A 17642-nucleotide genomic window follows, 5' to 3' on the forward strand; every position below is an offset into this window, starting at 1 on the left:
GTTTTATAGAACACTGCAGAAACAAAGTGGGATTGGTGACATTATTGCAAGTCTTACTTACCCATAGATAACATCGTCATCTGAATCGTTCAACATGGAAAAGGCAGGGTTGTCTTTCAACTGAGATTCTGAAAGATGTTTTGAAGAATATGGTCAATAAATGCATCTTTCTTCCCCCAAGATCAGTCATGTAATTAAAAGCCTTTTAATTCAGGTCTTTTCTTGTCACTCTTTGGTGCCACTTTAATGAACATTAAATCCTCCTATCTTTGCTTCAGAGTTTTATTTATTGTTATAGATCAGAATTGGGCAACCATTAGGTGTCAAGGTCACCTTGCCTTTGTTGATTGCTATAGAGAGGGGAGGGTCACACTACACATGTGGTTGGAACTGAGATTTTAGGGGTAGTTTCAGATTTTGCTCTGTTACCCAAGAATAATGGAAAACCCAAGAATTTTGAAGGCTCGTTTTCCCCTCACATTCCCCATCTCAAAATGCCAAGTTCAGATTACCTAACAAATTTAGTTCTGGACGTTATAATAATACAAAAAATAATACTTGATATAACATCTGAATGCCCACCTAGAATATTATTTTACTATGCAGTGCACCATTTGATACTAAACTTCATAGCTTATTCATAGATCAGTCAAACTGTATTTCAAACAAAACTAAAACAGAATTTTGCCAAAAGAAACAACAGAAATTAACTTACCATACAGGGCATTTTTTGATGGCGAATACACAAAGGCTAATGTGTATAGGTAGAAATTTAATAATCCATAGAAGGATAAGAATTCTGCAGGTGATAACTGTCAAGGATATCATTACATATGAAACAATTCAACATGTCATCAAGCTCTAAAGAGAACCATTCAAAAAGCTGAAGGAGCCCCACTTTTTATTCCTCACCCAATAGTGATTGATACCGTGAGAGGGATCTTGGAGTCCTAGTGGACAACCATTTAGATATGAGCCAGCAGTGTGCAGCAGCTGCCAAAAAAGCCAACACCGTTCTGGGCTGCATAAACAGAGGGATAGAATCAAGATCACGTGAAGTGTTAATACCACTTTATAATTCCTTGGTAAGGCCACACTTGAAATATTGCATTCAGTTTTGGTCGCCACGATGTAAAAAAGATGTTGAGATTCTAGAAAGAGTGCAGAGAAGAGCAACAAAGATGATTAGGGGACTGGAGACTAAAACATGAAGAACGGTTGCAGGAACTGGGTATGTCTAGTTTAATGAAAAGGAGGACTAGGGGAGACATGATAGCAGTGTTCCAATATCTCAGGGGCTGCCACAAAGAAGAGGGAGTCAGGCTGTTCTCCAAAGCACCTGAGGTAGAACAAGAAGCAATGGGTGGAAACTGATCAAGGAAAGAAGCAACTTAGAACTAAGGAGAAATTTCCTGACGTTAAAACAATTAATCAGTGGAACAACTTGCCTGCAGAAGTTGTAAATGCTCCAACACTGGAAATTTTTAAGAAAATGTTGGATAGCCATTTGTCTGAAATTGTGTAGGGTTTCCTGCCTGGGCAGGGGGTTGGACTAGAAGACCTCCAAGGTCCCTTCCAACTCTTATTATGTTATGTTATGTTATGTTATGTTATGTTATGTTATGTTATGTTATGTTATGTTATGTTATGTTGTTATACATTAAAACACCAAGTAAAAAGCCAGCCTCATTAAAACAGTTGCACACACCTGTTTCCTAAGATCCTTTACAGCAGGGGTCCACAACCCTTGGTCTGTGGATCGGCACTGGTCCGCAGCCTGCCAGAAACTGGTCCGCACAAACAAGTGAAGTCCCATCCATGGGATGCAGGCAGCACACAAAATCACATATCCTCCAGTCTGTGAGAAAACCTCTCTCCACAGAATCTATCCCTGGTACCCAAAAGGTTGGGGGCTGCTGCTGTAGAGAAGTTTGCCAGCATCCTACCAGCATTTAAATCTACATTTGTTTGGGATGCCTGGAGGGCCTTCCTTCCTGGCCTTGGAAATTCTTCTAGCCTTCAAAATGAAGATCTTCATCACCATGATGAAAAAGAGACAAGCAAGCAAACAATCCTGAGTTGCCAGATTTAAACTTTATAAGCCTTTTACTCTGACATATGTTCATTTTTTTTTATTATTTTCTATTGAATTTTAAACATTTTTTAAAATTAAGCTTTGAGTCAATGAGATATTTTGATGGTGAAGTAATAGTGTATTCAACATATACCGTAAATCTAATAAGAACTAAATGGTCAGGAAGACTTAATAATAATCATATTATTTGAGTGACCCAAATGTCACATGGTACAAAAGTCTAAATTTATATACATGAAACATCTATGGAGATTATCAGTCATCCAGGTCATGGTTGACTGATAATCTGATAATGAAACTATTCCCCATCATTCAGCCAGAACTGAAGAAGCTTCTTGGATGAGAAGTGAAATATTTTCAAAGAAAAACTATAACAACAAGAGAGTCCAGTTGCTTTTTGAACAGCATCTTTGAGATACATAAATGGAAACTGAGAATATTAACTGTAGGCTTTGGGGTAATGAGGGGTTTTTGTTACTGTTGATTTTTAGAGATTACATAATGGACCATAAAGCCTATCTTATTTATTTGTATATTAGTCTTTTCAATTATGACTGCCCTACCATTTGATCGAAAGCAGGATGTCACAGTGAAAGGATATAATTATGATAATGGGTTGAAAGCTCAGCCACAAAATTGTCCTGAAGAACCTGGGCTCCAAAACGCAAATAAAATATAGCGATGCTGCAAAAAGAAAGGAAAAGAAATCAAAATTCATTCTATATTTTAAAATCCTGTTTAATTCCAAGAGCAATTAAATAAAAATCAGTATTTAAAATTAACATTAGGAAACTATTTCCCAAGTAAATCACAGAAAGCTGCAAATGGGCCAATTATAAACATAGGTCTCCAAGATTAATACAAGCGCCCAAGTAAAGTGGGAATAAGTTATATAAGACATAAACATAGCTGAGGGGATCTATGGAGAGGTGTGTTTTATCTTGTGGCATTTCTTACAAAACACCCCCTAAAATATGTTAATGGTTGACTGCAGTGGTGTAAAGTTTACACAGCAAGAATGTCTAGACAGATTGTTTTAATGCTGTTTATTGAGTTTCCTCATTTTACTATCAGTACCACCACTTAAAAAGAAAATATTACCAAAGTGCTCTATCTAATACTACTTTGGTACTTTGGTACTCATTGTTAATTGATTCCAGGAGGCGCAATGAGTACCAAAAATGATGAGTACCAAATTTTTCCCATAAGGAATAATGTAGTGAGTCACAAGGCAGCCGAGAGCTTCTGTGTTGAGTACCAAGCAAACGATAAATACCGGAACAAAATGTTTGCTTCAAAATGCATTGAGTACCAAATTCAATGAGTTTCAAAGCAGTTGAGTACCAAAGTACCACTATATCTGCTTATAAGGGAGGTTGATCCAATGATCCAGTGCATTTAATATCTTGCACAACATCTTTCATATTTCACATAGAATATTAAAAAGGTAAAGGTTCCCCTCGCACATATGTGCTACTCGTTCCCAAATCTAGGGGGCGGTGCTCATCTCCATTTCAAAGCCAAAGAGCCAGCACTGTCTGAAGACATCTCTGTGGTCATGTGGCAGGCATGATAAATGCCAAAGGCTAACAGAACACTGTTACCTTCCCACCAAAGTGGTCCCTATTTTTCTACTTGCATTTTTTACGTGCTTTCGAACTGCTAGGTTGGCAGAAGCTGGGACAAGTGACGGGAGCTCACCCCATTATGCGGCACTAGGGATTCGAACAGTTGAACTGCCAACCTTTCAATCGACAAGCTCAGTGTCTTAGCCGCTGAGCCACCACATCCCTTATAATAGAATATTATATTATAATAGAATATTAGGAATGTGCAAAAAGTACTAGTCTAGTAAATGTCAGAAATTGCATTTTTCTTCCAAACTAAGTTGACCCAGCCATTCCAGAGCAGGAAGGGGGATGTAAGGAGGGGTTGGGTCATTTTACAGACATATATCTTCCAAAAGAGAAAGTAATTTGTATTTCAAACATAGTCCATCCCTCAAAAGGAGCATTTTGCACACTTTTAGATATAACTGAATAATATCTTCAAGTGAATTATATCTCACCTAATAATAAGTACTACCAATGTCAGCGCAGTCAAGAATTTCAACCTGAGATCTGAGAAAAGAAGAGCAAAAAGTTATCTGAAAAAAAAACACAAGTATCTTTCTAGAAGAAAAACACATCATCAGAAATCACAGGAGAAGAATAGAGCTTACCAACATAGGGCATATTCCGAAGCTCTGAGCACGCCCGGATTATTAGAAATAAAAGGTACAAAATATATACTGTTGCCACCACAAGGAAGAAGATTTTCATCCCCTGTTACAAAAAAATATTTAAAAACCATTTGAAAATTATTTTCATAGCATTTCACTTTCTTTCCCCCACATCCATGCACCAAAGCAGGAGTTGATAACTGTATCAGGCATTGAACACTATCCTTATTTTTACATGACTGAAAATTCAGGAAATCGCCAAAATTTGGAAGATTACAATAATCCCACCCCAAGGACTTCAGTGAAGTCTTGACCATTTTTAAAATTTTATTTTCAGCTATTAGGAATGACACTACATCGAAAACCTCAAAATTGTACACAGAGATCATCATCTTTACAAGTCTTAGTAGAAGAGAATGTAATTCTGTTTGTTTTTTTAAAACCCAGTACCAAGGCCACGTTAGCTAGCACTCGTGGAAATGGTAGTCCAACCTATTTGGAAGCTATTAAATTAGGATTTGGGTGGGAAGCTCAGCATGTTGGCTTTGATATGGAAAAGCCTTAAAATCGAGAAAAGAAGCAAAAAAATAGCTTCTTTTGTAAAGTTGAGCAGTTCTCTGGAGTATGTGCACAATTCTTAAAAATTCATAGATAGCAGAACTTCTTTTCATGGGTGTTATTTATAGATTATTTTTTAAAAAAACCTAACTGGCAATAAATAAAGAGAAAAAGAGAAAGATATATTTGAAATATCAGAAACTTACTGGGATAAATAAAAAGGAAAAATCTTAAGAATAAATCTTAAATTTAGGATCCAAATAAATGAAATGCTTAGATGACTCAATTTTGCTATCTTCAAAGCAGACTGCACTGCCAGAGAAGTAAACCAATTTTTAAAACATCTTTTTTGCAGTAGTAGCTTTGAAAACAAGCAAAGTTTAAGATCTGGTACAATTCTCCCTAATATATACAAGTAATTTTAGATGTGGATTAAGCAAATTTTTTTACACACTTAAATAGACAAGTAAAAACAGCTCTATTTTCAAAACCTGATAGTTCATTCACCATTTCCTATGCAAATCCAAAACGGCTTTATGCTAACATACCTGAAAGTTACTTGTGTCAATCTCATATTGGTATGTTGGATCATGTAGTTCATTGACCCTAAAAAAACAAAACATGCTATGATCATGAATCTAAACATTTATCTGTAACAATCTAAATTAAAGGATTAGGTTTGATATAGTTGGCTTTTTATTTTTCCAGAACTTTTAAAATATTTTCTAAGATCTCTTTCTGGCCTTTTTAAAATTAACATTTTAGCTCCCATTTTCATTTTATTAATATATTAGTATCCATTCCAATATTATTGTTTCTATTCTGAATTTTGTAAATTGTTTTGAATTAGAAAAGTGATAATTAGTTTCTAACAAACAAAAAGAAGTAAATTACTTACGTTTGCCATATGCCTAGTGTAACAGAAGCCAGCCACAGGAGACCAACAATAAGGAATTTGGGAAAATAAAGGTCATACATTTCCTTTCTCCCTAAAAAATGGAAAAGCCTTAAAATCGAGAAAAGAAGCAAAAAAATAGCTTCTTTTGTAAAGTTGAGCAGTTCTCTGGAGTATGTGCACAATTCTTAAAAATTCATAGATAGCAGAACTTCTTTTCATGGGTGTTATTTATAGATTATTTTTTTAAAAAACCTAACTGGCAATAAATAAAGAGAAAAAGAGAAAGATATATTTGAAATATCAGAAACTTACTGGGATAAATAAAAAGGAAAAATCTTAAGAATAAATCTTAAATTTAGGATCCGAATAAATGAAATGCTTAGATGACTCAATTTTGCTATCTTCAAAGCAGACTGCACTGCCAGAGAAGTAAACCAACTTTTAAAACATCTTTTTTGCAGTAGTAGCTTTGAAAACAAGCAAAGTTTAAGATCTGGTACAATTCTCCCTAATATATACAAGTAATTTTAGATGTGGATTAAGCAAATTTTTTTACACACTTAAATAGACAAGTAAAAACAGCTCTATTTTCAAAACCTGATAGTTCATTCACCATTTCCTATGCAAATCCAAAACGGCTTTATGCTAACATACCTGAAAGTTACTTGTGTCAATCTCATATTGGTATGTTGGATCATGTAGTTCATTGACCCTAAAAAAACAAAACATGCTATGATCATGAATCTAAACATTTATCTGTAACAATCTAAATTAAAGGATTAGGTTTGATATAGTTGGCTTTTTATTTTTCCAGAACTTTTAAAATATTTTCTAAGATCTCTTTCTGGCCTTTTTAAAATTAACATTTTAGCTCCCATTTTCATTTTATTAATATATTAGTATCCATTCCAATATTATTGTTTCTATTCTGAATTTTGTAAATTGTTTTGAATTAGAAAAGTGATAATTAGTTTCTAACAAACAAAAAGAAGTAAATTACTTACGTTTGCCATATGCCTAGTGTAACAGAAGCCAGCCACAGGAGACCAACAATAAGGAATTTGGGAAAATAAAAGGTCATACATTTCCTTTCTCCCTAAAAAAATGGAAAAGAGAAAGAAAGGGCGACAACCATATTAGATTTGCTTTACAGTTAAAACTCTGTGAAAATATTTTTTATTTAAAAGAGAGCAATAGTCCTATTGCTTCTACTCTGTTTCCCCCAAAATAAGATAATAAACCCAATCAGGCTTTTGAGAGCAATGGCAATAAGGCCAAGCGCTTATTTCGGGGTTCAAAAACATATAAGACAGCGTCTTATTTTCAGGGAAACATGGTATGTTGATGTTAAATGCAAGAAAGATATATATCTCTCCTCAAAAAATGCTCTATTAATAGCAGAAGTTTAATTATTCTTTAAGGAACAGCTGTCAAATCTGTGTCAGTTTCTTTGCAGAAAAACAACTGCCAATGTTTCCAAAATCTGACAGATCTCACTTATGGATGCAGATGTTTCTTTGAAGAGGAGAGAAATTCTGTGAACTGTTGCATACTTTTTTGGAGAGAAGTGAAGCAACAAACCATTCCAATGTTTATTTCATTTTAATGTTGTTGTTTTTTAATTCAGGATTGTAAAACATGTTATTTTCTTCAAAAGGACCTCCAAAGTGGTGATCAGTGTAACAAGTCAGCCCCTTGACTACGGCACTTCATATTCTTATTGAAACTTTGTTCAATCAAAATGTTATCATTTAAGGCAAAATGTTATCATTTATAACACACAAAATATTATCATTTATGTTTTCAGTGTGAGCTTTGAAGAAAGAGCCACCAAATAATCAACTGCAGAATTAACTTGACCAGACGGGCAGAACCAAAACAACAAATTTACTCAGCCAAGATTTTCAAGCCCTTCCTTCACTAAAAGAAGGCACAACATTTGTTACCCTATGAATAATGATAGAGCTAAATCCAAAATTATGCAAGTCGATTTCTTTTTGAACAAAAGAAGCACACATGCGCGTTGGAGCGGAGCTGGGGCGACAGCTCACATGTCCAAAGAGAGGGGGTTGCGTGCCACTTCTGGCACGCGTGCCATAGGTTCACCATCATGGCCATAATTTTTCATTACACTTATTCTGAAGGCTGTCCCAGTACTCAGGAGGCAATACACATGGTACTAGGGATAGAATTCTGTTCAGCAGTAATGTTCATTCCACTAGCAAAATACCAGCATTCAACATCTGTTAAATTGCTAAGTGAAGCAAGCAAGTTTCACTGAAAAGATTTAATGACAGGATGGGATTTGGGATTAGGAGGACCCTTGCTCAGCCGTGAAGCTCAGTAGATATTTCTAGACCAACTGCCATCTTTTAGCCTAGCTATTTTGTAGAGTTTGTAGAAGAGATAAAAACTATACTTTTTAATGTGTTAACAAAACGGGCATTATCACAGAGCATAAACTACAATGAAATATTATTTACTCCTATCATACAACCTAGCAGTTGCGAAAGCACGTAAAAAAGGGCCGGGATAGCTCAGGCAATAGAGAAGCCTGTTATTAGAACACAAAGCCTGCAATTACTGCAGGTTCGAGCCCGGCCCAAGGTTGACTCAGCCTTCCACCCTTTATAAGGTAGGTAAAATGAGGACCCAGATTGTTGGGGGGGCAATAAGTTGACTTTGTAAAAAATATACAAATAGAAATAGACTATTGCCTTATACATTGTAAGCCGCCCTGAGTCTTCGGAGAATGTAAACAAAAAAAAAAAATGCAAGTAGAAAAAATAGGGACCACCTTTGGTGGGAAGGTAACAGCGTTCCATGCACCTTTGGCGTTGAGTCATGCCAGCCACATGACCATGAAGATGTTTTCTGACAGCGCTGGCTCTTTGGCTTTGAAACGGAGATGAGCACTGCCCCCTAGAGTTGGGAATGACTAGCACATATGTGCGAGGGGAACCTTTACCTTTACCTTTATCGTAACAAATGTGTTAGATGAAAGACCCAACTTTCCCAGCAATCTTCACTTATGTTGCTCAAGAATAAGTATGATCCCTTTTAAAAGCAACCAAGTTGATTGCTTATTACTACAATCTACAGCAGCAAATTTTATTGCTCAATTTCACACCATGTAATTCAGTAATTCCTTTATTTCTTTTCCTGAGTTTTTCCACCAAAATTTCCACCATTTTACAAGAAGAAGAACTATCCTGTCTACTTTATCCATTCCACTTCCCTAATCCCATCCTTCTTTTTTGTATTTAATTTTTTGTAAAAAGCTCCAATTACTTTCATTTCTCTAGCCATTGCATCCTTTTGAAATGCAGTGTCCAGAACTTTATTCACAGTACGAAATCAATCCTCACCTGTACTCTGATCCCATGGTAGACGCAAAGCCAGAACAGCAGCAATGCACACAAGAACAAAGACTGAAAGAGGTCATCTAGCATTCCAGGAAACCAGCTGTTGATTAGGAATGAGAGAGGGAAAAATGGGTCTGTAACAGAATGGGAGAGGGAGAAAGTCAGAAGTCATCACTGCTACCACTCACAAGAATATTCTGTCTTTTCTACAGCAGACAAGACCTAGATGTTGTTAAGCTACATTAACTCAAGCCAGCCTCGCCAATATTGGCATGTTGGCTGTACAGGTAATACACCATATAATACAGGTGTGCTGGAAAATGTAGATCAACACATCTGAACCCTGTGCAATCACAATAGCTTAAGAAAACAATGTAAAGCATATGCCAGGTATTTTCTATATGGTATTTCTAACAAATTTTATTACAGATTTAAAATGTATTCTAAAAGGCAATTTACTGAGAAACATTTGCTAAACTTTGGGCTGGATTTGTAAAGAAATTGACTTTCTCTCCCATCCCAGCTTATTATGGCAGAATTCAACTGAAGATGGCCAGGAATTGGAATTGAGCAGGAATTGAGCAGGAATTTTCAAAAACTGGACAAAGGCATTGTGTAACAACTGAACCCGCCCCCCCCCACACACACACACATATACACACATACCCTTCTAGTCACACTAATTACTCTAGTGGGCACCAAGCAGGGAAACAAATAATGGAAAATAAGTCTATTAAGGAGGACCAATTTTGTGTAGTCGTTAATACATCAGGCTGCAAATCAGGTGAGTGAGTTCTAGTTCTGCCTTAGGTACAAAGCCAGCTGAGTGACCTTGGGCCAATTACTTTTTCTCAGGCCTAGAAAGGAGGCAATGGCAAACCATTTTCAAAAAAACCTGCAGGGCCTAGTCCACACAATCACCAGGAGTCAACCGTAACTCAAAGGCACAGACACAAATAAAAGTCTAACAAAGGAATGTAAGGTAGTTTGATTATTGTACCTTGATGAAGGTCTCATTTCTTTTATGTACACTGAGAGCATATGCACCAAGACAAATTCCTTGTGTGTCCAATCACATTTGGCCAATAAAAAATTCTATTCTATTCTATTCTATTCTATTCTATTCTATTCTATTCTATTCTATTCTATTCTATTCGTCATCTCTGTTTCCACAGTTACAGTATGTGTAAGGCTATTGCCTGATGCATCATTGCTATTGGTTCCTTTTTCAGAAATGATCATGCACCAGAGGCCATGCTTGTGCTTGCAGAAGGACTGGAAAGGTCCTAATGGCTACCTTGAATTCTAGACCTCTTCTTTAAGCAAGACATCGATCTCCACTCAAATTGGAATGTTATTTGTTACTTCTGCTCATTTACAGAAAAACACTGCAGTGCACAACAATACTGAAAATGAAAAATAATAAGACAGCCACACTGATAACAACTACAATCTGATGAGCCAATTTTTCTTAATTGTTTTTCTAAGAAGCCATGTTTTCAAAACTTTTTCAAAACTGTAATGGGAAGACACCCCAGAAAGAGGGGGCATTACCAAAATGAGCACAGGCTCTCTGAACATTGTATTTTAGAAGAAATGGGTTTTGCCAAGCCCTCCATCTTTCAACACTTCTTTTTAATTAGAATAAGCTGCTGGCCTATTTCACTAATCAGCTTTTTTTCTACTGAGTGACAGCAGAGGTTAACTTGATTCCACATATTAAAGCTTTTCAGCTACTTCAAACACTCTTAATTATTTTAGTATTAAACAGTGGGAACAACCAAGCGAAAGATTTTTTCTTTTTATCAAATCTGAAAATGCCATCAGATTATACTGATCGGCCAAGCTAATGTTTCCAAGTGCTTTTAGTTGGCATTTTAATTTTCATCAATCTCTCACATGTGAAAGTAGGATAACCCCCAAATCCCATCATATCAGGATATAATTTGAATAAATACCATTATAAAGTAATAGCAGGGGGAGGAGGATTGACATCCACTTCTGCTCTATTCCCCAATCTCGCATGGAGAACTTGCGCAGGGAGTGAGCAAAGAGACACTGCAAAGGAAAGAAAAAGAAGCATGTAACAATTATGCGGTATCTGTTCAGCATAAGAGAAGTGGTGGAAACATGGAAGCTTCCAAGCTTGGAATACTGTATCCCGTTTTGGTCACCACAATGTAAAAAGAAAAGTTGAGACTCTAGAAAGAGGGCAGAGAAGAGCAACAATTAGGGGACCGGAGGCTAAAACATATGACGAACAGTTGCAGGAACTGGGTATGTCTAGTTTAATAAAAAGAAGGACTAGGGGTGACATGATAGCAATGTTCCAATATCTCAGAGGTTGCCACATAGAAGAGGGAGTCAAGCTATGCTCCAAAGCACCTGAGGGCAGGACAAGAAGCAATGGGTGAAAACCAATCAAGGAGAGAAGCAATCTAGAACTAAGAAGAAATTTCCTGACAGTTAGAACAATTAATCAGTGGAACAACTTGCCTCCTGAAGTTGTGAATTCTCCAACACTGGAAGTTTTAAAGAAACATTTGGACAACCATTTGTCTGAAATGGTATAAGGTTTCCTGCCTGAGCAGGGGGTTAGATTAGAAGACTTCCAGCTCTGTTATTCTAATCTCTTCTAACATGTGTGATTTGAGAGTATGTGCAGTATGTGTCAGTGGTGAAATGTAAAATTTGTTACTACTGGTTCTGTGGGTGTGGCTTGATGGGGGGTAATGTGACTGGTGGGCGTGGCCAACTTTTTTTTTTTTTACTTTTAAAAGCATTTTTTACAACCTCTTCGGCTGAGTTGCCTGATCGCCAGAGGCTTTTAAAAGCATTTTTTAACAACCTCTTTGGCTGAAGAGGTTGTAGAAAAAATACTTTTAAAAGGCTCTGGCAATCCCAGCTGAGCCGCGCGATCATCAGAGGCTTTTTTTTACTTTTAAAAGCATTTTTTCGGTCAAAGAAAAAATGCTTTTAAAAGTAAAAAAACAACAACCCTCTGATGATCGCGCGGCTCAGCTGGGCATGGGGGAGGAGGCAGGGATTTTTGCTACCGGTTCTTCGAACCATCCGCTGCCATTGCTACTGGATTGGGTGATCCAGTCCAAACCAGGAGCATTTCACCCCTGGTATGAGTGATTTATACACCCAAAACTGAATTCCTGATTATATAGGAATGACCAACCATAAAATCCCATCTTAACTCAGGCTACATCTTACTTAAAGATAATGGGAGAGACCAATAATCGAGAGATTCAGCCAACATGGCCAATAAGGAGGGATGTTTGTAATATTCACTGATGTTTGAAAGTCACATAACCATAAAACAGTCACTTAGTTGAAACTCAGCTTAAGTGTATGTGCTGTATCATGTATGAAGAAGACACATACAGGATATTACAGATTTCTACTATTACTTTCTTTTCTTCTCTTATTGCATGTACTATATATTGCCTCATCTTCAACTCTGATCATTTTTCTTGCTTCCCTCACTTGATAAATAAATATTTTTCCACAAGGTTGTTTAACAAAAACCTTCCAGGATCAAGTAACTCTAATTCTAATCTTCTGGATCAAGGAGAATGAATAGCATAGCAAAGCAAGAGAATTAAACCAACAGCAGGTGTAATTAAACAGATACTGATTTGTCTAAGACAGGCAAACATACCAAAATATATTATTAAAACTAAACAGAAAGCTGATACTCACTGTGACTATGAAAGTAAAAACTACAAAGACAAATCGGAACCAGATTTCCACTTGGGAGAAGGCTGGGTTATAAGTTTTCCACTGAAAAAAAGATATCAGAATGTCAACCAAAAGTTTTGTGAATAAAAATAACACAAATGACACTTTGCACATTCAATGTTCCTTTCCCACTGAGGGACCTTCAAACGCACATAGATGTGTATCTTTATTATGGCAATTGATCAGAATACAACAATTAATAGTAGATGAAATAACATAAAAGTGTTTGTGAATAGTTTATTGATGTGATCAAAGTATACCTAATAACAAGGTTTGGCCACATTTATAGAAGTAGAATCATTCTGGTCTGGTAACATAGAATAAATTGGAGTTGCCTGGTTATTTTATTAACTGGGATGATAAAAAATGGGTCCTTGCATAAAAAGTACAATATTGCATGGTTTATGGCAGGGTCTCCAAACTTGGCAACTGTAAGACTTCTGGGCTTCAACTCCCAAAATTGTGCCCCTCTCCACAGGGGTACAACCTGAACTCATTTGGAATTTGTTTCTATCTTCCCTCAAGAACTGCCATAGGGAGTACATTAAAACATGCTACGGTTAGTGCTCTTTGGCACGGTTTAGGCACGGTTATGTGGTGTATTTGTCCTACTGAACTGAAAAACAAGCCTGACAGCTCAGGAAAAAGTTATTGGGTTGGGCAGATTGATCCACTTGGACTTCCAGATCCCAGGCACATTCCTGAGTCAACATTAAAAATGCTTCTCTAGAAAGACCATACTGTTGGTTAATTCTCCCTTGAGTCAGAGATAACCCACTAGGCTGAACCAATAGGATAGAGCTTTCTTCAAATAGAAAGATGTCAATCCACACATTACAATGCAAACATTATTTGGAGGACATCTGAATCATGTGGACAAGATCAATTTCGCTTCACTTGTCTACAGTGGATTACAAATTCCTGGCAAATTAATTGCTTGCTCCTGAACGAACAACAGCCAAAATCTGAAGTCCCATCAACATTTGGGAACCTACCACCATTTATTAACTCCTCTAATCCTATTTCAAACTCAGCTTCCTAAATACAGCTCATAAAATTAAAACATTGAATAGATAATAATATTGAATGGGCTCCAACAGGAATTAGATTGAGGCTTTCCCCCCCCATTTCTGCCAAATTCTGAAATGTGCCTGGAAAAAATAAAGGTTTTTTTTTCTTTCTCCCTGAATGTATTACCATTGGATTTCTTTCCTTCCCGTGATCTGCTTGCTCTTCTTTATAGAGTCCATTCATTGCCAGGCAAATGTATCATTATTTAGGCAAGGCGAATATATCTGATTACCCAGTTTTCTTTACTGCTCAAGGTGTTTTAATTATCTGCTTTATTGCAAGAAACAGAATTTATCATATTTTGGAAAAGAAAAGGATGAGGAAATAATTTTCTCCTTCCTTGCAGTCTCCAGCTCTACTCCCTCTGCTCTCTATAGTGTTTCCAATTTACTTTTTTTTTTAGTAATTACACTTTTTTTATTTTTCTGATTTTTTTTCAGATCAGCACTTTACAATTTGTCTTTTATGTAAGTCATATCACTTCAGAATCAAGTCAACTGTAATCGTATTTAGTATGTCATTTATTTTGATTCGGTGTTTTAAAAAGGGTTTTCTGCCACTCCTTAAAAATAACATCAAACAGGTATTTGCAATTCTCTGCTTACTAGCTTATTCAGAAAGATTTTATAATTACTATCAACTGCTTCAGGGTTTTCTGTAGAAAAACAACACAAAGAAGCTTCCACATAAAACTATATTTCCTGATTACTTTTACTATTTATACTATATATATTTATACTTACTGTGAAGTTATAACTCTTAAGATGGTAGATCTCAGGAAACTTATCAAAGGTAACAACGATATTGTAACGAGTGAAGTTCAAATAACCAAGATGAACCACAATAATTTCATCACAATCCTGTGAATTGGCACATGAAAATTGGTTAGTAGATCAATAATAGCCTTAACTTCATTTTCATTTGGGAAGGTGTAAATCAGAGGTAGGTTTCAGCAAGTTCTCACCAGTTCTGGAGAACCGGTAGTGGAAATTTGGAGTAGTTCGGAGAACCACTAGTAAAAATTCTGACTGGCCCCACCACCATCTATTCTCTGCCTCCCAAGTCCCAGCTAATCGGGAGGAAATGGCAATTTTACAGTAACCTTCCCCTGGATTGGGGTGGGAATGGAGATTTTACAGTATCCTTCCACTGGAGTGGGGTGAGAATGGAGATTTTACAGTATCCTTCTCCTGCCACACACCCCAAGCCATGACACGCCCACCAAGCCACACCCACAGAACTGGTAGTAAAAAAATTTGAAACCCACCACTGGTGTGAATAGTTTTAAAACACATATGATTTAGATACAGCCTCTTATTTTTTAAAATGTTACTGATAAAGAACTCATCCATATAAAATTGTATTTTCTTTATTAATATATTTTTTTTAGAATTTCTACCAAACATATTGCCATCACTCCTCCTAGAAAGGCAACTTGTTGAACCTGTGATTAACCCATATTAATCAATTATTAATTTGTGAGTTTTTCTAACAGGTATAAGGTTGCACATCTACCTTTTTAGCATTTTTAAGGGGGAAAAAATGAGAAATTTTAGTGTGCTTACCTTAGCACAGTTGAATATCCTTGTCCGGTTGTGAGTTTCTCTGTTATAGTACCGAACACTTCCATTCTTTAGTACACCACGTATTGTAACTGACATAATAAAGCTAATTTTCAAGCTATCCAACTTGTTATCTGAAACATTAAATCAAATACTTGTGATTGAACCGTATTTTGAACCATGGACTGTCCCCCCCACCCCACCCCTTGGTCAGTTGCACGTGGAGATGCTCTAAAGCAAGGGTATCAAACTTGATTGCATCGCAGGCCAGATTGTGACATATGGTGATGGTTTTTTGTGTTACGGAGCTGGGATGGGCATGGCCTGAGCGGGCTGCATGCAGCCCAAATGCCACCAGTTTGACAGGCCTGCTCTAAAAGAGCCTAGGAGAGGCCAGGACAAAAACTATTTTTTTGCTTTTTTTTAATCAAATATAGATAATAAGACTACTTCCAAGTATATAAATACTTTCTCCTTTCTACATTAAAAGATTCAATTCATTAACAACTTCAAGAATTGCTCCGAAAACCATTTCCTAAGGCAGCGGCCCCCAAACTTTTGGGCACCAGGGACCATTTCCGTGAAGAAAGATTTTTCCGTGGACCAAAGGGCAGGTCATGGCCAGCAGTTATGTGCCGCCTGCATCCTGCAGGTGGCGCTTCACTTGTTTGTGTGGATTGGTTTCTGGTATGCCATGGACTAGTGCTGGTCCATGGACCAGGGATTAGGGACTCCTGCCCTAGGGTTTTGAAGCCGCATGTCACCCAGGGTCTCAGATTGTGTTCCCCTTCTATAAGAGGGATAGTGTAACATAAGAGGAAAAAAATAAATCAGGAAGAATGGAAATACATCAAGAAACATCAAATAAAGAATCAGTCAAGTCAGCAAAAGGCTATTGAAACTGGTTCACTTTGAAATATGCTTCCAAACTGGCACCACATTTTTTAGGCATTACCAACCCTCTTCTATGTCTTATGATAGCTTTCTTCACATAGATGTCCTCCAGATGTGTTGGATGACACCTGTAATATTCAACCGGCACCAGGAAAGCAAATATTTCTGGAGGCAAGATTCAGCTAGTTCACATACAGTATTTTGGATCAACAAAAGTGCTCATTAATTCTAGTTCTTTTATTACTGGATCTTTTATATTTCATACACCTGCAAATCTGCCTTACATTTGTGAAATATGTCACATAACCTGTTATCTAGAAAAATTTAGCTTGCTTATTTTTTTAAAGAAGGGAAAATCTTACAAACTAAAGCAGATTAGAAATCTAATCTGTTGTGACAAAACAAAAATGATGCATGAGAAAAGAATTTATGGTGGCAAGGCCACAATATATCATTATCTTGTCATCTTTTCATCTCCTGAGGATATTATTCATTTTATAATCTATATACCTATTCTCCTAATCTCTTTATGGAGAGGGAGTTTGAAAATATTTTTAAATGTTGCTTCTTTCCATGAGTCAGTCTAAGAACAGGTGCCTTCCTTTAGCAACATATCCAGTTTTCTTTACAGAACCTTAATACATGGGCTACTTAACACTAAGTTAATCTTCAAGTAACTACTATTACTCATTTATTTGCCCTCATTCCATCCTTTTTCATGTCATGTATACAATGACATGAGCATTTATTAGACTCTTTTTTTTTAAAAAAAGTTGTTTGATTGTATGCTGTCCAGAGTCACATTTGTGAGATAGATAACTATATAAATTTGATAATAACTAAAAATATATAATGATATGCACTCTGGCATGTGCATGATACACACAGCAAATGCTGGCAGTTACATGCAACATGTTACATGCTAGAGAAAATGACATTTTGCGATATGGCCTGTCTTCAGCAGAAATTTCCTCCAATGAAAAATGTATTTTCCTGGTTAACCCAAACTGCAGAAGTAACATAATCCATCTTTTCCTGGCAATCTGATTTCAGCAACAAGATATTTCCGACATATGTTCCCCAGCTACAATAACAATGGTACATAAATTGACCTAGTTATAGCTTGATTATAGTTACGGGTAATATGTTGCAATCCACTCCTTGCTTACTAACTCCCCATTTCTATTCTTCTTGATATGTAAAGTGGGAGAGGCATGGTTTATCAAAC

The 17642-nt window shown here is 36.5% G+C and overlaps 1 protein-coding gene across 1 annotated transcript in view; it reads right to left on the reverse strand.

Moving 5' to 3' along the window:
• Positions 1-17642, reverse strand: part of TMEM181 (transmembrane protein 181) — a 34147-nt gene that overhangs the window by 4962 nt on the left and 11543 nt on the right. Inside the window, exons 5-16 of the mRNA XM_058168609.1 lie at positions 15524-15654; positions 14702-14818; positions 12849-12929; positions 11096-11195; positions 9141-9271; positions 6777-6868; positions 6427-6484; positions 4317-4419; positions 4164-4215; positions 2697-2779; positions 716-805; positions 62-128 (exon numbers count right to left, since the gene is read on the reverse strand). Coding sequence (XP_058024592.1) covers positions 62-128; positions 716-805; positions 2697-2779; positions 4164-4215; positions 4317-4419; positions 6427-6484; positions 6777-6868; positions 9141-9271; positions 11096-11195; positions 12849-12929; positions 14702-14818; positions 15524-15654 — 1105 coding nt within the window. The remainder of the gene's footprint in view (positions 1-61; positions 129-715; positions 806-2696; positions 2780-4163; positions 4216-4316; positions 4420-6426; positions 6485-6776; positions 6869-9140; positions 9272-11095; positions 11196-12848; positions 12930-14701; positions 14819-15523; positions 15655-17642) is intronic.

Source organism: Ahaetulla prasina, chromosome 1, assembly GCF_028640845.1.
Source record: "Ahaetulla prasina isolate Xishuangbanna chromosome 1, ASM2864084v1, whole genome shotgun sequence".
In the NCBI taxonomy this organism is placed as follows: Eukaryota; Metazoa; Chordata; class Lepidosauria; order Squamata; family Colubridae; genus Ahaetulla; species Ahaetulla prasina.